Here is a 24,426-nt window from a genome sequence, read left to right as displayed (position 1 = left end):
TGAGAGGGAGAGAAGGAAAAGAGGGAGAGGGAGAGGGAGAGGGGGAGGGGGGGGGGAGGGGGAGGGGAATAACCATATGTAGGATCCTGAATTCTGAGACTTCCTGGATTGACTAATGAGGACATGATGATTTTATCAAAGTTACTTATCCAAAACTTCTGCATCCACCATTCAAACCCACAACTCAATTCTTTTCTCTCTCATTCTCTCTCTCTCTCTCTCTCAGGAGTCACTCCCCCAACCCTACCCCCATACACATACACACATTCTACTACCAATCACCCACATGAACCCAAACCCTATCACACATACATACCAGTTCCCTATATATGACCCCAACCCTAAGATACACACATACATACACACTCTCTACTACCAGTCCTTCATATATACCCCCAACTCTACCTCACCCAAACACATACTCTGCAATCAGTCCCCATATGAGCATCCAACCCTACCACACAGACACACACAGAAATACATACATACTACTACTACTACTACTACTACTACTACTACTACTACTACTTCTACTACTGCTATTACTACTACTAGCCATCCAATCTTTTCAATTAATAAGTATTTATTATATAATTTTCTCTGCTCAAGTACTAGATATGGCCTTCAGAATAAAAGGGCAAAAATGAGAGTATTTGCTCAAAAAACCCTTACACTCTTTCTGGAAAGAGCATGTCTATATATATAATTAAACATGGGATATATATATATATATATATATATATATATATATATATATATGTATGCATATATATATATATATATCAGACACAAAGAAGTCATTGAGGGAGGACCACTGAGGGTATGGGGGGGGTGGAACACAGGACCTTGAAGGTAGTATTTGAGATAAGCTTTGAAGGAATCTGGGGATTCTAAACAGCAGAGGTATGGAAGGGAGAAGATTCCAGGCATAGGGAAAGAATTCATGGGAGAGAAGATGCCATATGAGAGATTAAGCAAGAAGGGCAGTCTGGTCCAAAAAGAGCATGAAGGGAAGCAATATATAATAAGTATGGATAGATAGGTTAGAGCTAGGGTGTGAAGGACTCTAAATACCATATAGTTACATTTATATTTGATCCTAGAGGCAATCAGGAATCACTGGTGTTTATTAAGCAAGTAATGGACATAGACACAAGTTTTAGGAAAATCACTTTGATAGCTGATTGGAGTTGGGGGAGACTTAAGGCAGGGAAGCCAATGAGGATATTGCGATAGTCCAGGCAAGAAAGTAATTGAATAAGAACCAGGGTGGTAGGATTTGAGTGGAGAGAAGGGGGAAGATATGAGAGAAAAAAACCAACGAGAAGAGGGGACTATCTGAATATGTGGACTAAGAGAAATAAGGAGTTGAGGATAATGTCAAGTTTGCAAAACTAGTTAACTGAAAGGATATTGTTACCCTCAATGGAAATGGGAAAGTTCAGAAGAAGGGTAAGTTTGGGGAAAACCATATCTGTTTTGGATGTACTCTTTGAGATACCTATAAGCTATCCAGTTTGAAATGTCCCATAAGTAGATCATAATATGGGACTGAAGCCCAGGAGAGAAACTAGAACTATGTATAAAGATCTGAGCATCATCCACTTAGAGATGATAATTGAACCCATGGGAAATGATGAAGTGAGAATGGTATAGAAGAAAAAGAGAAGAGGGCCAGGAATAGAGCTTTGGAAGACATAGTTAAAAGACAGAATATAGATGATGATTCAGACAAGAAGCTAGAGAATGGTCAGACAGAGAGCAGGGCCAGGGAGATGTTGGTCAACAATGCTAAATGCTAAATTCAAATAGGTCAAGCAAAATTAATTCAAAAACAATTTAGAAAAGAAGGATTAAATGACTTTTTCATTTCTTTGTCCTCCCCTCCTTAACTGAACAGCTGTGTGTGCAGAAGCCTAAACAATATTTTTCAAAATAGTTCATAATGAGGACATCCCAGTCAGTGTGCCTTACAGCCCTGGGATGACCCAAGAATGGGACCTGAGGTTGGAATTCTGTCTCAGGCTTTTCTGGGTACTGTGAATGCCATTTGGTGGGAATGGAGAGAGAGAAAAAGAATAAGAATAAGGACAAGGGGGGAAAGAAAAGACAAAGAAAGAAGACAAAGAAAGAGAAAGGAGGAAATGAAGAATGAAAAAGAAGATAATTATACATTTAGAGATGAAAGGGACCAAAAGAATCATCTTAGTCAACCTGCTTCATTTTACAGATGAGTAAACCTGAAAACCAAAAATGTGTCCAGGCAGCATGTGTTGGGCTCTGTATTTAAGCCTAGATCCTCTGACTCCAAAACCATGTACCATACTGACAACAGAATATCAAAAAAAAAGACAAAAGTAAAAGTAGAATGAAAGAGAGAAGAAAGAAGGGAAAGAGGAATACAAAATTGGAAAAGGAAGAAGGTAAAGAGGAAGATGGAAAGGATAAAGAAGAAGGGGAAGGAGAGGAAAAAGGAGGAAAAAGAAGGGAGGAAGAAAAAGGAAGGACCAGGGATGAATGGGAAGGACAAGAGGGGGGAAAAGGTTCCCTTCAGAGTCATTGTTGAGCAATTGTGTTCTTAGCAGCTGTACTCCAAATCTTGGACCTCTCCAGGACCCAAGGGAGAGGGGGCTGTAAAGGAGTGCCATGATCATGAAGAAAACAGCTTGAGGCTGTTACCTCACAAGTTGTTCATCTATTTATAGAAGTTCAGAAGAAATAACAATGACCTTGAATGAATTAATTCAATGAATGAATGAATGACCTTGATAAAATTGCTGTCAAAAAAATTATCATGTGCCAGGTCCTGTGAGAAATACTGGGAATACAAATAGAAGAAAATAAGATAGACCCTGCCCTCAACAAATTTACATTCTTACTGAAATACACAAAGGGGAACTAGAAAGGAGACAGGTGGGGAAGTTCAAGGTGACATGGTTAGAAATGAACAGGAAGAGACAGAAACTCAGTTCTGAGCAAGATGAAGTGAAAACTCATCTAACAGAGTCCCTCTTCCTTTAGGATTTACATCTTTTTCAGTTGTTTGTGTCCTGTCAGTCTCATAGTCTGAAGCTTCTTGAGATCACTCATGAGACAGGTCCCAAGGAACCTGTCATCAGATATATTACCCTAGATATAGGTGTCTTATCCCATCAATCTCTGACCTATTCCTGCTCTCTCTCCTTTACTCTCTCCCCTGCAGGGTTTACCAATCCCTTCAACATGGACACCAAGAGGCCCCGGATCATCCCAGGTTCCAAAGAAGCCTTCTTTGGCTATACTGTGCAACAACATGAAATCAGTGGGAAGAAGTGGTAAGTGTCTTCTAACCCATCTTTTATGCCCCTACTCAGTTACTTGCCCTAATGTGCAGATCTGGTCAAACCATTTCTCTTCTCAAATTCCTTCCATGGCTATCTATTGCCCATCTTCTAGCCTAGCATTTAAGGCCCACTCTCTCTATATACCATATTTCATAGCATTCAGTTTCACCTGTTCTAATTCTAGTCAGACTGGATGACTACTTATCATCCATTCATACTCTCCCCGCTATCTTATTACTCATATTCTTCCCTATACTTGAATACCATTGAATTCTTGTTTCACTGATAGTATTTTGAACCTCAAATGTTATCACCTCCACCATGTAGGTTTTCCTAATTCCACCTTTCTCTAGTCAGTATTTTTCTTTCTTTATTGTCTGACTCTTCATGACCCCATTTGGGGTTTTCTTGGCAAAGATTCTGGAGTGGTTTGTCATTTTCTTCTCTGGCTCTTTTTATAGAAAAGGAAACTGAAACAAATAGGGTCATATGGCTAGAATATGTCTGAGGCCATGTTTGAGGTCAGGAAGATGAGTCTTCATGTCTCCAAGCTTGGCACTCTATCCATTTCGCCTCTAAGTCATGTGGAACAGTGTGATAGAAGCCAGAGAAGGAAGAGATCAATCAATCAATCAGCATTTATTAAGCAGGCACTGGGAATACAAAGGCAAAAACCCTACCCTCAAGGATCTTCTGTTATACAACGAAAGATGGAGATGAATCTGGGAAGGCTTCATGGAAGAGATGGGATTTGAGCTAGGGATGGGATGTGAAGGATAAATAGGATTTAAAAACCAGGATCAATTCCCTAAGCTCCCTGAGCAGCTGCCAAAGCACAGTTGGAAGGAAGCATTATGGGAATGGGCTAGGGCCAGAAAGCAGGCTCCAGCCAGATGTTGCTGCTCAGGCTGAAGGGGATTATTTGCAGGCTGAGAAGAACAAACAAAAAGATGATTGTAGCAGTGGATAGGATGCTTCAGGCAGACACAGCACTTTCTGGACATCTTTGGGACCAACCAAACTCCCTTCTGTCTGCCTTAGTCAGCATGAATTCAGTTATGTTCCCCATGACCTCACCTTCCCTTTTAGCCCTCAGGACCTCCTTCCCTGTTTCCCTTCTCCTCAACTTCATAGAATCCCAGCAACTCTGCCTATTATAGACAATACATTGAATAGCATTCCCCAATGCCACCCCCCACTCTAGGCTTAAAGTCTCAGAGAAAAGGACAAATATAAAAAAATTTTAACATAAAGTCTGATTTGGGCGGCTAAGTGGCACAGTGGATAAAGCACCAGCCCTGGAGTCAGGAGTACCTGGGTTCAAATCCGGTCTCAGGCACTTAATAATTACCTAGCTGTGTGGCCTTGGGCAAGCCACTTAACCCCATTTGCCTTGTAAAAACCTAAAAAAAAAGTCTGATTCGCATTATAACCAATTACTGATTTCATTTAGGACTTGGGCAAATGAACTTAAACTTATTTTTATGCCCAGATCAACTACAGTAATTTGACTATATTATATATCTATATCTATAAAGATATGTATCAAGAATAATTTCATTAAAAAATTTTATCAAAAAGGAGAGTAAGGGATCAATAATGCCACTAGTAATACTCAACCTGCTGCCAGCTTTAATTCATTCCTCAGTGATAACACTCTCACCTTTATCATACCCTCCTCAATCCAGTAATTCTGGGCCCTTAGCTTTCATTGTACAATTCCAATTCCCAACTCCCCAGTCTCTACTCCCTTGCATCCATATCCTTCAACCCAACCCACACATACATATCCCACTTTAGATTTACTCACCTCATCCATTGTGTTCTCCAAAAGACCTGCTCCCTTGGTGTAAACTTGCCTTCATCTTAAACCTTTTCTTTTCTCACTCCTTCCATCATCTTAAGACCTGTCTCCCTCTTGATGAGAAAGCTTCCCTAGCTACCCTTTCCAGCCCTGGATGCTTTTATCATTCATACCCTTAACTGGTATTGGGGTCTGAAGCTTATATTCCTTGCTCCTCATTTCCGAACATCTAGTGCCATCACTCAGTAATCTCTCCTTCTTAGAGGCTCCATCAATCCATATTACTCATCTAATCAAGATTCTGATAGGTATTATCTACTTATCTTCAAGATTTTTTTTCCTTCCACAATAAGTTCAGGGCCTCGCTCAGAATCTTTCCTACCAACATCTCCCTCAATTACCCTCATCTCCCTATTCCTCAATTTACTCATTTCTCATAACTTATTCTCCCATCCCACTTCAACTCATCTTCCATCCCAATTCAATCATACACTTGATATTGCCATCACACATAAACGTACAACCTCTATGTTTGTAAACTGACATTTCCTTTACTGATGACAATCTTTTGTGATTCTATCTTTCCTTCTGTCTTACAATCCCCAGTTCTATTCTTTGTCTTCATTGTAACCTCCAACTTTTCCACCTCTCAGTTCTTTTCTGTGTTATTCAGCACTATCTACACTCTTTTTCCTTTTCCATAGAGGATTCTTTGTGAACCAGTTCATCTCTACAGTATTCTTTTTCTCTTCAGTCTTCTTCACCTTTTTACTATTGCCAATCTTGTTCTACCAAGCTCCAATATTGGATTATTCCCATCATCTGCTATCTTTTCTCTTATTTATGTACTCTTGAATGAAGCTGGAAAAAAATAAAACTATGCTGACTTCATCCACTACAAATTTCTGCTACATAATCTCAACTGGTCTTCAGTGCTGCATGACATTCCTTTTTTGCTTCCCTAATTAATTCATTATCACACCACATCACAATGACTTTTCCAAACCTTTTCTTTTTTTCCCTTTAATTTTTTCAAGGCAGTGGGGTTAAATAACTTTCCCAAGATCACATAGCAAGTAATTATCAAATATTTGAGGTTGATTTTGAACTCAGGCCCAACTCCAAGTCCAATGCTATAACCACTACACCACCTAGCTGCCCTCCTCTAAACCTTTTCCTCCCTCCTTAAACCTCCTGTGGCTCCCATTCCCCCCCCAGCTGAAAACTTGACTTCATATTTCAATAAAAAAATGAGATCAATCTCCTTTAGCTCCCTCTTCTTCCCGACCCCCCCCAGCCTCGTCTTCATCACTTAGATGCCTTCCTTCTTCAATCCTATCTCCCATAAAAAAAATAGTCATTCTCTTTGAGAAAGCAAAACTCTATTTGGACAAGGATCTTATGATATCCAGTTTTCTCCAATGGATCACACCTTCCATTATCTTTACCTCTCTCAGTTTTCTTCAATCTCTCCCACTCTCCTAGCTGTTTCTGTATTGCCTACAAAGATGGCCAAGTCTCCCCATTCTCAAAAATTCATCAATCTGTTCACTCCCTTTATCTAGCTATATCTCTTCTTCCTTTCATGACTAAAATCCTTGACAAGGCCATTGTAGGCACCTTTACTTCTTTTCTTTTCATTTCTTAACTCTTTGTAGTCTAGCTTATGACCTAAATTTCAACTAAAACTGTTCTCTCCAAAGTTACCATAACTCTTAGATATCAAATCTAACAGCCTTTTCTCAACTTTCATCCTTTCTTGACTTTCTTGACTTCGTAGTCTTTGACACTATTGATCACCTTCTCCTCTCTCTCTAGGTTTTAATGACACTCTTTCCTGGTTCTTTTATTTGTCTGGTCTCTTCTTCTCAGTGTCCTTTTTTTTTTGCAAGGCAAATGGGGTTAAGTGGCTTGCCCAAGGCCACACAGCTAGGTAATTATTAAGTGTCTGAGACCAGATTTGAACCCAGGTACTCCTGACTCAAAGGCCGGTGCTTTATCCACTACACCACCTAGCTGCCCCTTCTCAGTGTCCTTTGCTGGGCTTTCATCCTGACCTCTCCACTAAATGTGGATGTTCTCCCCCAAGACTAAACTGGGTCTTCTAATCTTCTCCCTTATCCTATTTAAATTGGTGATCTCATTGGTTCCTATGAATCCAATTGTCATCTCAAAGAGATGATTCCTGGATCTATTTACCCAGCCCTTACCTCTTTTCTTACATTTAATCTCACATTTCCAACTATCTATTGGATAGTTCTAATTAGAAATCTTAAACTTAATATGTCCAAAACTGAACTCATTATCTTTCCCCAAAAACTCTCCCTCCTTCCTAACTTTCCAATGATTGTCAAGCACACTCTCATTCTCCCAGTCATTTAGTCTTGCAGTTTAGATTATCTTACACTCTTTGCTCTCTCTTAGCCACCACATCCTATATAGTGCCAAATCTTGTTGATTCTACCTTTCCCTCCTCATATACCACCATCCTAGTCCAGGATTTTACCAACTCATACCTGGATTGCTAGTTGGTCTCCCAGCCTCAAGTTTCTCCCCGCTTCAGGCCATTTTCAACTCCATTATCAAAATGATCTTTCTAAAGTACCCATTCCCACCAAACCTATTCAATATACCCCAGAAACTCTTTGTTACCTCCAGAATAAAACATAAAATTCTCTGTTTGACTTCTAAAGCTCTTTATAACACAGCTCTTTCCTACCTTTCCATGTTCTTACACCTTCCTTCCAAGTATTCTAAAATTTAGGGACTCTGGTCTTTTTGCTGTACCTCAAACAAGACCTCCCATCTCCCATCTCTATGCCTTTTCACTGTTTCCCAATACCTGGACACTCCTTATCTCCTTGTTTCCTTCAAGCCTCAATTGAGACCCTATCTTCTTCAAGTAGACTATCTCTGTGCTCTTTGATGTTAATGTTTTCCTATTATTGTTCATATATTCTCTCTCCCATTAGACTGTGAGCTTCTTGAGAACAAGGTCTCCTTTTAGCATTCTGAAGTTTACTCAATATTTAGCATATAAAACATAGCATAGTAGGCAATTCTTGTCAACTGGGTGACGAATAAATTCTTAGACCCATTCCATTCCAAGGTGATTTTACTTAATCAAGCCTCAATGCAAGGATTAGGAATCTCTAGGTGGCTGCCACTCCTCCGGTTGATATCTGGGTAGATGGGAACATGGGTGTTGATATATATCTCTTTTCTGCGGATTCCAGAGAGATTTTACAACAACTTCTTCTGTCTGAGCCTATACTTCAATACCTCAGTGGTTCTGTGGTCTCATTTCTGTTGTTTAACTTAAAAACCTTCACAGCCTATCTGAAGCAATGTATTTTTCTAGACTTAGTTTATATTATTCCCCTTTTCTTACTCTGTGGTTCAGTGAAATTGACCTTCTTGCTGCTCTTCATACTTAACATTGCATGGCCCTTCTGGAAGCTGCCTTTGCATACTCATGCCTGGAGTTTATTCCCTTCTCACTTGCAAGTATTAGGATTACTAATTCCCTTCAAAACTCAGTCTAAGTTCCATCTTCTTCATGAAGCCTTTATATATTTCGAATGCCTGTGCCTTGTCTCACAAAATAATTTTGAAATTATTTTGCATATACTTCTAGAGGTCATACTGTCTCCCTTGATAGGATATAAACTCTTAGAGGACAAAAATTATTTCATTTCTGTCTTCATGTTCTCAACACACAGCACAGTGCCTGATATCTATTGGGTATTTATTAAACAGTTATTGATCATTTGAAATGGGTTCTCCTCCACTAGTGAAGATATAATTAGGGAAGAATGAAAGGGTTGCCATTTGGCACTGAGGGTTCAGTAAATGGAGATTAATTAGCATAAATTTGTAATGAACTTGGTCAGCATATTTTTATGACTCTCCAACACTGTTCAATAGAATGAAGCAATAATCCAAGGGAGCCAGAAATTCAAGAATAGAGGAGTTGAACTGGTCTTTTCATCATGAGTCCTTTGGAATTGTTATGGATCATTGTATTATTCAGAGCAGCTAAGTCCTTCACAGTTGACTCTCATTAAAGTATTTCTGCAACTGTGTACAATATTCTTCTACTCATTTCACTTTGTATCAGCTCTTATAAGACCTCCCACTTTTTTTGAAACCATCCACTTCCTATTATCCTATTACTACTAAAAGTACTACCAAACTCATTTACCATATTCACAACCTCAGTATTTTCCTGGATTTCTCATTCTCATTCATTATAAATCCAATTAATTTCCAAATCTTGTTCTTTCTGCGTCTACAACATCTCTCCTTATATGTCCAAATGACCTCTTCTCTACACTCACACAGCAACTCTCCTAGTTCAGATTCTTACTTTCTTTCATCTGGATCACTGCAATAGTCCTCTGATTTGTTTCCCTGTATCAAGTCTCTCCCCATCAAGATCCATGTTCCACACTTGCCAAAGTAATTTCCTTAAAGCATAGTCTATAGAGACCAAGAGAAAATTCATGAAAAGGAATCATTTCTATGAGTGCCAAAAGATGGAAAGAGTATGATAAAGGTAACTAGGATGAAAAGGAATCCATTAACCATAGAGAGAGTGCAGATTTCCAAAGAACCCAATGAGATAAGAGATAGACAGAATGGTGACAGGGCTAAAGTAGATAGGGATGAGAGGAAGGAGAGAGATAGAAAGTTGGAAAGGTTTTCACCTTATCAAATGACAACTCTAAATTATAGGAATAAGGGGAATAGGAGGTCTAAGCTGGCTGGCCATAAGATGGGAAAAGAAATAGGGTAGAGATCCTATGGTGATCGAGCTCACTATTAATGAATTTACTTCTCTATGGGAGTGTGTTAATGCAGGTCAACTTATCCACCACCAACCAACCTGATTTCTACCCAAGCCCAGGTCTGTTGCCACCTCTTGAATTTTTTAAAGGAGTGAGCAATCAATAGCTATCAACAAGCATTATTCCTGTTGTATCAATATTCATCAATTTCCTTCAGGCTTTGATTTTTTTAACTTATATATTTAAAAGACTATTTCTTTTATACTGTGAATTTATGGTAAAAGATGAAGAATACACTTTTGTCTATGTGCATTATATATAAGTATATGCTTCTCAAAAGAAAAATAAACTTTTCCTCCTTTCGGGAACTTTGGGTTGTAGGTGTCAGAGGAAAGCATCAGGGTCAGAAAATATCATGTGCTCAGGTCTTCCAAACCTAAGCAAACTTAGCAGTTGCCACTAGAATACGGATTCTTCATTCATTTTAGCTTTTTCTTTATGGATTGTTGGGCCAATCTATTTTGAGCCATCATGGATTTTGTTAATGAGGTATCATAGTATTGTAGAGTTTTTGCAGTCAATACAATATAATCCCCAAGTGAGAACATCTGGAAAATCTCACCATTCATAGAAAATCTTTCTACCATTTGGATTCTGTACAGAAAAAAATAGAGGTTAACACCTCTGATAAGAATCTTCTTGAATATGTCTTATATGATACTGATAAAGGATCATTGAAGCAAATTATTTTTTCTACATAAATTTATGTTATACACTTATTTATATTGTCATTTGTTCCTCTTCAAAAAAAATCTATGAGGTGGAAGCTATTATTACCTCCATTTTGCAGATGCAGAAACTGGGAGTAAAAAGGATACAGTGATTTACCCCATGCCATGTAACTGGAAGTACCCAAGATAGGATCCTAATGCAGGCTTTCCTGATTCCTTCCTAGTCAGCAATGCACAATATTACCATGTGCTCAGTATATATATATATATATATATATATATATATATATATATATATATATATATATATATATATATATAAAACCCATCCTGGACAGTAAGTTACATTTTACACCAAGGACTCACTGACTGACTGTGAGGGGACAATCCATATAAATGTGAATGACTCAGATGAAGGATCCAAAGGGATTTTTCATGCCTTACTCAACAGTGCTTGGGGCTTCAAGAAAAGAAATGTGTTTTGCTTCCATTTCACTGGGTTGACCTTTCCTATACCTCCCTCTTAACAGTCCCTCCTTCCCTTACTCCTCTGGAATTCAGAATGGGGGAAGTTGATGAAGCACTGGGGCCCTCAGACATCTTGAACAGTTTTCCCAATGTTTGGGGGTTTTAACAACAACAACAAAAATTCCTGTTATACCAAGTGCTCTCTACCAGAGTTTCTGAGCCCCTGTGTATTTTCAGGGAAATTTAATCCACATGCCTCTAATTCATTTACATTTGAATCGTTATACTGGCTTTCTAAAATCATTTGATGTCTAGAAGCCATGCTGTAGCCTGCGCAGAGAGCCTCTTGGAGCCTTTAGCCCCCTAGTGCAGGAAGTCCCCTGGTGCCAAGAGAAAACAAACCTGAATCCCATAAGTTTCTAATTTGCCTCCAAAGACCCTAAGGTCAAAGTGGGCCTCAACTTAACTGGGTATTTCTACCCTCATCTCCCCTTCTCCCTCGAGAACCAGGCGTCTGTAAGGAGAAGCCAGACAGCCTCCAAAGAGGTTCTGGGAAGGATTCCCCTTTGGCACTTAAAACAATCTAAATGGAGAAGGCAGAGAAGCACAATGATGTAATGAACAGAGACTTCTACTTAGAGCCAAGAAAACCTGAGTTCAAATCTTATTTAATAGCTAGGTGACTAGGTAGGGCCTCAGATTCTTTCTGTATAAAGTGAGGAAGTTAGCCTCAATGATCTAAATATAAAACCCTAAATCTATGATCTATGAGGGAAAAAAAGAGCAGTTCCTTTATAATAAGAACTTTTCTTACACATTGAGGTAAAGGTGAGGAGGAAAGGGGACTGGTTATCCATTTATACTGTGCCACAAGACAAAGAAATTGAGAAGATTAAAGAAAGGGAGAGAAGAAATGAGATTGGCAGCAAAGGGATAGAAAAAAAGATTCAGGGCAGTAGGGACAATAGAAAGGCAAAAGGAAGAAATGATTAAGAGAAAAGACTGGTATTTAGAAAAGAGGGAACCAGCAGGTAGGGCCACTCAAGATACACACTGAAAAGCATTGACAATTCACGTATTTACCACTAAACCACAGTTTTGCAACTGAATGGTTTGGAAGAGCTTTTGATCTTCTGAGTTAAGGTGATCCCAAGGACTCTCCAACACTGAAACAAAAGGCAGAACAGATCTAGAGAATCCACTAAGGATTGGGGCAACAGACAGACAGATAGCTGTGCTTCCTCCCCAGCCCCATTGCTGGCCCACCAGAATCACTCCTTTGGCCACAAGGGCTTCAGGACCTTGTGCCAGAATGGAAAGCTATGCCCAGGTAAGTCAAGGGCTGACATTTGGACTTGGACCACCTGCTACTAATACCACCATGGTTATATAGGGTTTTTTTTTTTTTTTGTTTTTTCCCAGGGCAGAGAACCAGATGTCATTTCAGCCAAGCTAAAGGATATATGTCTGGCCAGCACTGGCAGCTAGATCTGTTAAAGGAACCTTCCATTTTAGGGGTGGGACTAGACCAGACTTTAGAGAAAAGGACAAAAGGCAGGATTCAGCTGGGAAGTCAGAAACACCATGATATAGCAGAAACAGAACTGACTCTGTAATCAGAGGATCTAGATCAAATTCTGCCTCTCATGCCTACTCCTTTGTGACCTCTCTGAGCTAGTTTTAGTTTTTTTCATCTCTCTCAAATGGAAGGATTGGAATTAGGGTCCCTTATAACTCAAGAACCATGTTCCTAATCCTGTGATTGAACTTCCCCCTTTTGGGACTTCTCTCCTTGTTTCTCCCCACCCCCACTCTGTTCCAATCCCTATTCTCCCCTAACCCTTATCCCTGCCCCCCACCTTCCATAGGATCTCATCCTCTGCATTTATCTCAAACAACTTTAGATAACTAAAAGGTAAGTGCCTCCCAGGCACTTTTTTCTTTCAAGAAAAAGTGATTTGGAAAGTACTGTGCTTCTCTGAAAAGAATAAATATATATTTATGACATAGTTCTGCAATTCAGGTGGAATGGTCCAATGGAAACAATTCTGAATCTCAAGTTTGAAAGCTTGGCCCTGCTACTTACCAATTGGATGACTGGGCAAGTAATTTCATCTCTTTAGTCCTTAATGTTGTTCTCATTTGTAAAACTGGTAGGAGGAATGTAATGTAGGAGAGACTGTCTAACTAGATGATCCCTAAGGTACCCTCTATCTCTAAATCCTATGATTTATCCAACTCTAAATCCTATAAAGGAAGGAAAGAAGGAAATAAGCATTTTAAAGTGCCTACTATGTGCCATTATCTCCACTAAAGGAAGGGGCTATTATTAGCCCCATTTTACAATTGAGAAAACTGAGGAAGAGAGATTAGATGGCTTGCCTATGGATACATAGATAGTAAAGTTCTAAGGCCAGATTAAGAACTCAGGTTTTCCTGACTCCAGGCTGGGAGCCCTACCTACTGTACCACCTAGCTTCTTTTATTATGTGATCACATATAATAATAATAATAGTATTTATATATTAAATTTTAACATTTGTAAAACATTTTACATATAATAGTCCCTCACAATAACTCTGGGAAGTTTATGCTATTATTATCCTCCACTGATGAAGAAACCAAGGTTTAGAACGGATAAATGACTTGCCCAGGGTCACACAGCTATTAAATGCTTGAGTCAACAAAGCTGACTTCAAGGCCAGTCAGAACTGCTTTTCCTCCATTCCTGAGTCATCCTCCTCTTCACTTATCCCTTCTTGTTTCTTTTTCCACCTACTCCTACATTCTTTTCTATTCCCTCTCCTCCCTTCTTCTCGCTCTTCCTAAAAGTGCCAATAGTGAGCACTTTCAATTAAGTGGGAGAGGAGTAGGAGATGGTTAGGTCCTTGGCCAGATCACCCTGGGTCCTACCCTCCTCTCATCCCCCCCCCGCCCACTGCACTTTAAGCTTCTGTTACAATGAAAGCAGACAACTCTGTTCTGGGAAAGAGACCAGGAAGCTGCCTGGGCTATGTCTGTCTGAGTCCAATATTATTAGTCTTACTCAGTCTCAAGTCTATAAATTTTAAAGGAAAGGAAAGTGAGAAATAACTGAAGATGTACAAGCAACAAAAGCAACATTTTTCTCATTCCAGTTGTCACTCAAAACTCCTCTGCTCAGGAGGTAGTTGGTAGTCTGAGCAAGACCTCCACACATTCACTAATTTAAAGGAATGTGAATTGTACATTAAGGGTAGCCCATCCAGCTTTCCATTGTAGAGACAGATTGGCCAATTTCTGCTCTATAAAACTCCCAGTTACATTCAGTCCCTGGCAAAAACCACAGAAGGGCCTCAATCACCTATTGTGGGGCAGACCCTAATGGGAAATGAACAACCTCAGTTCATATGTACCTTGAATTAAGGCATCTCTTACTGATAATAACTGTTTCCATGTAGCACTTTTAGGTTTGCAGAGTACAGGAAAAATATTACCTGTTTAATTCTCATAGTTATTATCCCCATCTCATAGTTGATAAAAAAAAAAAAAAACTAAGGATGAAAGCTGTATATCAGTTTGCCAAACTCACAGAATTAGTGTCAGGGACAGATACTATCAATCCTAGGTCTCCCAAGCTTCAAGAGACAGATACAGGAGAATAACTCATCTAAAACAGAGAATAGAGGTAGCTAGGGTAATCCAGTGGATAGAGCCCGGGGCCTTGAGTTAGGAAGACCTGAGTTCTAATTCTGACTCAGTCACTTGCTAATTGTGTGATCCTGGGCAAATGATTCTGTCAGCCTCATTTTCTTCATCTGTAATATTAAGCATCTACATTCTAGAGTTTTTTGTGAGGACCAAATAAGATAACACCTGTAAAGTACTAATTTTAAAGTGACATATAAATGCTATTTTTTATTCATAGCAAATATTATTTATGTTCCAAAGTAAAAGTCAACCCAGTATTCATCAAGACCCTTCTATAATACAAGATACTGTACTGAATTCTAGGGTTACAAAACTGTTAAGACATGGCCTTTTCCTTCAAGAAATTTACAATCCAGAAGGACAGGATAAAGCAGATGCACAGATAACCTTTAAACCAAGGAGAATAAGTTCCTATGCATACTATGAAACCTCTAAACAGATTTATTTTTAGTTGTGAGGGGATCATAGATGGCTTCATGGAGGAGATATTGTAGAAACCTATTGTCCTAAATGATAGTGATGAGTAATATTGTGACAGGTTGTCAGGGGTATTCAGAAAAGCATGGCAAGGCTCATATGAACTGATGTTAAGTGAAATGAGAAGAATCAGGAGATCAAGCACAATAACAGCAATGTTGTAATGATGATTAACTGTGAAAGACAATTTCAAAGAACTCATGATTTTTTAAAAATGCTATCTATCTTCTGAGAGTGATGGATTCTGCATATTGAATTATAATTTTTCCTCACTTTTTCTCTTGCTTTTTAAAAATATAGTTAATATGGAAATATATATTAATATACATTCATATATTCATATGTATAATTGTTATCACATTGCTTGCCTTCTCACTAATGGGAGAGGGGTGGGAGCAAGAGAGAAAATTGGCATTCAAAATTTAAAAGGAAAAAAATGCCACAAATAAATAAATAATAAATAATAATAAAAATAATAAATAAATAATAAATTGAAATGTAAAAATAAAAATAAACTCAAAGCCCTACAGAGACAATTGCTGTACAAGAATAACTCCTCATCATTTGGGGAATAGCTAAACAAGTTGTGGTATATGAATATAATGGAATGTTATTGTTCTACAAAAAATGATGAGTAGACAGATTTCAGAAAAACCTGGAAATATTTACATGAACTGTTGCTGAGTAAAGTGAGCAGAACCAAAAGAACATATTAATAGCAATACTGAACAATGATCAACTATGATAGACTTAGCTCTTTTCAGAAATACAATATCAAAGACAATTCTAAAAGATTTGAGATGGAAAATGTCATTCATATACAGAGAAAGAACTATGGAGTCTGAATACAGATCAAAGCATACTATTTTCTCTTTTTTAATTTGTTGGAATTTTTTTCCTTTCTTGTGGTTTTCTCTATTGTTCTGATTCTTCTGTCACAGCATGACTAATATGAAAATATGCTTAACATGATTATGTATGTATAATCTAAAAAATTAAAAAAATAAAAAACTTTAAGAGAAAATACAAAAAAAAAGAAAGAAAGAAACTAATCTCCTCCCACTGTAATCAACTGAGGAATACCATCTCCAAGTGGAGTTTAGAGGAAGCACTTGCTCTTCATGCCAATTAGAAACCAAATTGGTTTCTCTGTACATGGGAATTCCCTGTGTACAGGTCTGCAAATTCCAACTGCCTGATACTGTAATTCCTTTGATTAGAATTGCCTCCTGAGTAGGAGAAAACCTTTTTCTTTTCCTACTCCTCCTATAGGGCAGTTAGGTGGCTCAGTGAATAGAGTACTGGATTTGGAATCAGGAAGACTTATCTTTATGAATTCAGATATAGACTCAGATACTTATTAGCGGTGAAACACTGGGCAAGTCACTTAACCCTGTTTGCCTCAATTCCTCATCTTTAAAAATGAACAGGAGAAGGAAAGGGCAAACCACCCCAGTATCTTTGTCAAGAAAACCCCAAAATAGGGTCACAAGAGTCAGACATGATTGAAACAACCTAACAACAACAGTACTTCTCCTATATTCTCAAACTTATTGAGTTCATCCCTAGTTTTTCCCAACTCTCCTTCTCCTCCACCTTCCTTTTCTATTCTGTCCCTCTCAGGAATCCTCCTCAGTTATTTAAAAAAAAAAAACTTCCTTAATATTTCTTCTAGGGGAAAGTCACTAAGATTCAGATTTCTCCTAAAGATATCACATCATTTAACATCTCCCCCAAGATTGATGGCTCCTCTCCACCACCAACCCTTGCCCTTCCCCATGCCAACTTCACATGGGACTGGAGGTAAGAGTTGGTCTTTCAAGCCCTTCTTGGAGGCATCATGGTACAAAAAGAGCATTGTCTCTGGAGAGTCAGAGATCTGAGTTCAAATCATGTCTCTCTTAGTGTCTGTGTTATCTCAGGTAAGTCATTTATTCTCTCTAGACCTCAGTTTCCTCATCTCAGAAAGGAAATGATTAGAATAGATGGATAGGCTCTGAGGTCCCTTCAAAGATTTGTGATCCTATGAACTCTGCCACCATCACCCTACAGTGACCTTTTCTCTTTTTAAGTTTATTCCATCAAATCCAGATCCTTGTGGCTCTCACCTATGAACTTCCAGATCACATTTCCTTCTTCAATTCCTGGTTCACAATCTTCTTTTAACTCTCTTCTTTCTTTTCCCTTCTCCTTTCAAACACAACTTCTCAATTATTCAACCTTCTCACCCTGTCATAGCATCTCTATCTGGCTTCAGTCTACCTCAACCATGTACAAGGACAGACATATGTTAGATGCACCTTTCTTCTCCCTATTCCCCACAACTGAATTTCCCCACATGTCAGAATTCCTTGGACCAGCTCTGGTTTTGAATGAGCCTTAAGACATTCTTGCCCAAGGAGGTGACACCTTACAGCTGATTAATTATAATCACCTGCTATAGCTCAAGATTCCCAGAAGGGGGCACCAGAGGTCACAATAGCTGTGATAATAGTCAGATGGTCCAGGACCCAGAAAAGGGGTATTTGGAGACAATGACTTTGACCTCAGAGGGCACTTGAAGTCACCCAGACTTTTTTGCCAGAGACTTTTAGGGTTCCTGACTCAACTGGAATTATTTATGGACCTTCACCCTCAGGAATCGCCTTTTAGGGAGGAAAAAAATGGTCTTCACCATGTCTCACTAGAACATCAGATTGTCCATTCACTGAACTCCCCACCAATTATAAATCCCCATAAAGATCAGTGTGAAAGGGCTTCTTCTAGAACTAAAGAAAATGTTGAAATCCCACCTAGATCCCAGAGTTTATTTTCATATATGTTTATTTTATTTAAAGAAGAGAAATTGACCCAATACAAGGTCCTTAATTACAAATCAACCTGGTTCTGGAAGTACCAGAAAGTCTTGGACAATTCAACTTACTTGACCAGGTCAATGATATTGACTGTATAGTAGTTCTTGGAAAAGAATCCCCCAAAATGGAGTTCATCTGCCTTTCACTTCTCCCACAAGAGTGTTTTTTTGATTAAAAGAATTGTGGGAACCTAAAGCTTTTCTATAACTGCTGCCAGCAATGATTAATATTTGTCACCATCCAATCATCACTATTCAGGATAGACATTCCCTGCCCTTGATACTTAATCCAATATGTACCAATTACCAGTAGTAGTGATATTCACCATTTGATTTGGCGTCAGGGGAAGCAGTGGAAGGAGTGGTGGACACGAAATTGGAAAACATAGGGTCTAATGTTGCCTCAGTCTCAACATAAATGAATGAGGGTTGTATATCTTGCTTTCCTCTAAAGCTGGGCAAAAGCTTTACAAGCAGAGAATGTTTCTTTAAAAGTAAACACAGTTGTACAGAAGGTAGAACATCTGTGGTCATTCAGGAAATTTACTTGACTTCCTAGATTCCCACTGCTATTCTCATTGTATCAAAGGTCCAGATAGGAAAGGGCCCAGAAATAGAAAAGAACTTTTCATATCTGATATTGCCAATATGAATACTGGCTTATTCTTTTTTCATTGAGTAATATCTCCATAGTTTTTCAAAGTTCATGAATTCAAGATTTGATGAATCAGGGAGTATCCATTACTGGGGTATCCTACATCTCAAACTGGTGCAAACCATCCTCAAGTGTCCTCAAAAATAACAGGTATTATTAGCAAAATTGGAGAAATACCAATTTGAGGAGATGGAATTCCAAGAACAAATAATAGAACAACAAAGAGTCTAGATTCATGGAAAAAGGAGACTTTGTTAGTACCAGTACAATATGGCAATTAAAAAAAACTTCACCTCCACGAAGGCCAATTTCCTTGACTTTCACTATCTCCAGTGAACAACAGAAGCAGATACATTTATTAACTAAAGTACCACTTCACCTAAGATACCATCTTGATTTATTCAAATCTACATAAATACTTTTTAGAGGAAATTGATTCACCTAATGTCATAGTGAGGCTAATCTTCTCAGAAGCCGCCTGATTTCATGCCTACTTTGTCCACAAGGAGAAAAGACAGATGTTATTGAAAGACATAGAATCTTGAAGGTTCCATCCCAAGGAGTCATTGTATTCCACAGTGATATGACAACTAAAATATTGTCAGACAATGAGAAGTTGAACAAATGTCAGATCCATTAGAAATTATTAGTCAATAAATTCAACTTCACCATCACCTACTTTTCTCCAATCTGTGGACTGATGTTCTTCTATGAAATGAGAACATGTGACAGATTAACCACCCCTACTGAGCAATCTCCAGATTATAAACTTCAAAGCAAATAATCCTCAATAAGAGATATTAATGCTAATCCAGAACAGGTCCAGGACTCCTATGCCCAGGCCCAGCTGTCTACTCTTCAAGAGAGCAGGGTAACAAGAGAAGGTCTCTAATGGACTCTTGTCCTGAAACACTTTCTATTTACAGCTATTCAAATGAAGATTCATCTTTCCACAGCATATTATTTCCCAATCAACAGTAAATATATAATGCATAAATCTTACCCTGGAAAAGTCTCTATACCTATATATCCCTACCAGAAATAACTAGGCCATTCTTTGACCTATCAAAGAATTTTGGAATTCTTCTATTTGCCCAAAATATGCCCTTCCATAAAAATTATTCTTTTTCTCCTGGACTCATCCCACACACTGTAGGGAGAGTTGGAAATGATCTGTAGTATATATTCTATGAGAAGCCAAAGTATCATACAAACAAAGGAGTCGGCTGCCATGGAATCCTCCATCCCAGGGAGTTGTTCAAAAACTGTTTATTGAGGGATAACTAGGTGATATAGTGCATAAAGCAGTGGCCCTGGAGTCAGGAGGACCTGAGTTCAAATCTGACCTCAGACACTTAATAATTACCTAGTTGTGTGACTTTGGCAAGTCACTTAATCCCACTGCCTTGCAAAAAAACAAAAAGTTTATTGAATTGAATCACCACATCATCAAACCTTCCTGAAAAAAAAAGTGTAAAATATAGCAGGTCCCTTCCCCATCACTCAGTTTGATGGCCTAGAGACACACACACTGCTTCCTCCATATTCAATATTCATCCAATATTTCATGGATCTTTTCTATGATTCTATGATAGATATTTCTATGAAATATTCTCTTTTACTCTCCATTACTAATAATTTTGCTTGGGAAAGAAGAATATATTATTCCAGATATTACCAACTCACAAAGATATTAGGACTATTTCTGATATCTGTGAACTAGCAGAAGGATGAGCCTGAGGAAATATAAGAGCCAATGTTCAATATACATACCTCAGAATTGATAGAATCCTTCTAAAAACATTGTTAAACTCAAGCAAAATCTTCTTCTAAAGAGCCCTACTTCACCCAAGAATCTCTACAATCCTCCAGACTTAAAATACTACTCTTGAGTTTGAGATCTATTTCTCTTCAATAGAGAAAAGTTCTTGGAGTTACTTTAATCTTTGCTTCAGATACGCACAGTCCACGCAACCCACAGTATAGAAAGAGGGCAAAATCTAATTTGCACCTCCACTGAGTATCCATCTCTATGTCAATTCTTCTTTCTATTCCATTCTTCTTTCCATATCTCAAAGTATCTTTTTTCCATCACCTTTAGCTAATATGTGTAGTTCTAGCATTAATTTCACAAACAATGAGATATGAACAAAGCAATAAATAACAAAGAGTGTCATCTTTTCACTTCAAGTCTGTCATCTTTATCACATCCTGGCCAAGATTAATTCATCACCACAGAAACTCATCCTCATGTAGACTGTATCAACTTTGCTACTCACACCTTATCAGTATCCTCAGTTGTTTTTGTCTTTCTGATTGGAGGGCTGGAGGATAGAACAAAAAATGTCCTCCCTTAGCATCCCATCTTAGAGAGCTCAAAATTCCATCCGTCTCTTCATTTTCCACTAGTGCCTCTGCTTGGCTTCAATTCCACTGCCATCTTCATTGCAAACCTAATGCCAGGGTACCCTTTGAAACTCCTTTCTCTTGCCCTCCATTTTCAACTTCTTTTTGTGTATTGTCTTCTCACATTAGATTATAAATTCCTTGAGGGCAGAAACTTTCTTTTTTTGTTTATATCTCTAGCGCTTAGCACAGTACCCAACATATAGTAGATACTTAACATTTATCATATCATATCTCCAAAGTGAGATGAACAATCAAAGTAAGGTTTGTTCATTCCCTGTCAAAGTGATTTCAATTTCAGACCAAAGGTCACATCTTTCACAGCCTTGCTAATATCTTGTCAAATTAAATCTCACATCACGGAAAGAAAGACACAAAAAGGATTCAGGAGGAAGGGATTTATATATAGGTACATATAGAAAATATATTTATAAAATGATAATAGTAAAAATATATATTTATTTTGAAAATTAGAAGATTCAGTGGTGGAGAGTAGAAAGCATAGAGATCCAGAGCTGTAGCAGCCAAGTCTAAGAACAATGCTTATTTTTCATATTTGTGTTCGAAATTCAATTTGATTCATTGGGCTGTGTTGTAAATTGTTTGAAGTTGTAACAGGAGAGCAGTGAGGAGCTTGTGCAATGAAGATTTGTGTATAAGGTACATCCATGACAATACCTTTCTATTCTCTTTGGCCTCCTTTTGTCAGCTTTCAGCAATGAGTAGTCCCAGGATATTCTATCCAGTCTTTTACTATAAAAAAAAACAAGAGGAGAAATAGTAAATAAAAGCCAATCATAATGTCATTTTAGAGGACCACATGTCTTTTATTCACATCAGATTTGAGGGTAAAGAGAAAGAGGCAAAGAACATCAAATTGGCTTGGGTTGATTAAGAACACATTAGTTGAATAAGAAGAAGAAATCATCTTAAAAATCTGCTGAGCAACAATCCAAAATGAAACTTCAGGTAGCATCCTGAAAATGAATAATCTCCAAAGAAGTCAATGGAGATTTGACTTCATAGACTTGTCAGAGGCAGCTGAGAATCACTTTTTTTTTGCAAGGCAATGGGGTTAAGTGGCTTGCCCAAGGTCACATAGCTAGGTAATTATTAAGTATCTGAGGCAGGATTTGAACTCAAGTTCTCCTAACTGCAAGGCCGGTGCTCTATCCATCTAGCTGCCCCAACTCATTCTCTCTTCACGATAAATGGGTTTGAAAAGGAGACAGATCTCTGAAGTCCTTGAACAAACCAACCACAACTCTGTTGTTTGCATACTCATGAAATTTATCCTGAGCCCACTGAATTTGTTATGATTTCTTGACCTTGCATGGCTAATTGGTCCATTTTCTTGCTTTGTGTCATTCTTGGTACCTTCTCATTCATTTTCCTTCCTCTACCATTTTGAAAAGACTACCTAGGTAGATCTGAATTCAGATGCTCAATACCTCTCATTGTCAGTTGTCAGCAGCACGAACAGTAGACACAAACTGTGTCAAGACCAAACTGTTCCTCTAACAAATAATTTTCACATGGGTATTTATCTAATTCTGCTTTGAAGCTGGTATTCATCTCTCCACCATGAGCATGGCTTCCCCCCAAATTCATGGATACTGGTACCAGAGATGGATAAATAGTGCCTGATTATATGCTTTCCTGAGCAAAAGCATTCTTAGAAGAATGTGGTACAATCTGATCACCTGAAAAAAAAATTTTAGCTTCCCATGGGATGGAAACAGTTCAAGCCAATTCATTTTCTCCATTGCCTCCTAATACCAAAAAGGAGAAGTAGGTTTGTGGAGGGGAGTGGCCAGGCAGTATTTTTTACCAAAAACTTTATTTTATTTGGGCACAAAACCAAAGGATACATACCCAGGATATTATCTTGGGCCAGCCCTAAACAAAATTGTAAATTTAGCAAAATTCTCTTCCCTACCCCTTCAGACATCTTTAAAATAATAATGTCTTATTTACATAAGTTTACAAAGTAATTTTCATATAAGAATCCTATGGATAGGCAATATAGATATTTTAGTTCATTTTTTTAAAAAAAGGAAATTTAACTAAAAAAAAGAAAAAGAAAAGAAAAAGAAATAAGGAAATTTGATTCCAAGACTAGGATCATTGTCCCTTATCCACCCTTACTTCCACATGTTGTGAAGTCCTATACTTCCCCACTGAAATACAGTCCTGCCCATCTCTTTTCTAGCAATACTCAGCCACTGACACTCTCTTCTTCACTAGAAAAGAGTCAGTGGGACATGTTTCCCTGACTTTCTGAGATTCTCCTATGGGTACCTCACTGCTTTTCAAAGAAGTCTCACCTTTGTCCTATATCTTGGCCATTGTCTCATCTCGAAACAAAGGTTGGAAGGAACAGAAGTGACTAGTCATGATCACCGATTCATTAGAATTTCAGAATTTGGAAAGCCTTAGTTATCACATGATCCCATCCCTATTTTTTTAATTAATGGGGAAACTGAGTCCCAGGGAGATTCAGTATCTTGCCCAAGGTTTCCAAGCTAATCAGTGGCAGAGCCAGGAGTAATATCCAGGTCTCTTAATTCCAAATCAAGGGCTCTTTCCATTTCACCACAATGCTTCAGCCTCAGTCAAGACAAGGACAGTCAGAGATCACTCTTTGGAAATGATGCCCAAGGATACAATGACTTCACTGCCATTGAAGATAGCAAGCAGGAAGGGGTGGGGGTGGGGGGATTGATGGGGAGGGTTCCACATTTTCAACATCTGGTTAAAACAGACCCTTTTCTGATTGTATTTCTCCCAATTCCACAGCAAGCAGATGGCCACAAATAACCTCTGTCGCCCTGCCCACACAAACATAGCAAAAGGAAACAGAGGCTTGGGCTTTGGGGAATGAGCTGCTCTGCAAGAATGTGAGACCCTCCCTCCCCCCAATACCATGTCATGTCTCTATCCCCCTGGCTGCTCTACAGTTGAATCCTGTGTGCCTACCCTCAGGGCCGCAGTCCTAAGGCAAACTGGCCCTACTTTGCCAGGGCTGAGACTCTTGCTGGCATCAGCCAGAAAGAATAAGATCCTCTAAAACAGCAGTTGAATGCCCTCTGCTATTTTCTCCTGGAATAAAAATTAAAATAAAACAAGCCACTATGACTCATTTTGGTTAAAGTATAAATCACTAGAGAAGCAGAGCCCAAGGATAAGATGAAGCTCCCTGACATCCTCTATCTAGTGAAAGAAACT

General features: G+C 38.5%; 1 protein-coding gene across 1 annotated transcript in view; it reads left to right on the top strand.

The window, feature by feature from the left end:
- The window catches only part of ITGA11 (integrin subunit alpha 11), a 218,526-nt gene that overhangs the window by 44,836 nt on the left and 149,264 nt on the right, over positions 1-24,426 (top strand). Inside the window, exon 2 of the mRNA XM_074234488.1 lies at positions 3,203-3,314. Coding sequence (XP_074090589.1) covers positions 3,203-3,314 — 112 coding nt within the window. The remainder of the gene's footprint in view (positions 1-3,202; positions 3,315-24,426) is intronic.

The sequence above is a fragment of the Macrotis lagotis genome, chromosome 4 (genome assembly GCF_037893015.1).
Source record: "Macrotis lagotis isolate mMagLag1 chromosome 4, bilby.v1.9.chrom.fasta, whole genome shotgun sequence".
NCBI classification, from domain to species: Eukaryota; Metazoa; Chordata; class Mammalia; order Peramelemorphia; family Peramelidae; genus Macrotis; species Macrotis lagotis.
Note: the sequence above shows the minus strand (reverse complement) of the source record. Positions and strands in the feature narration are given on the sequence as shown.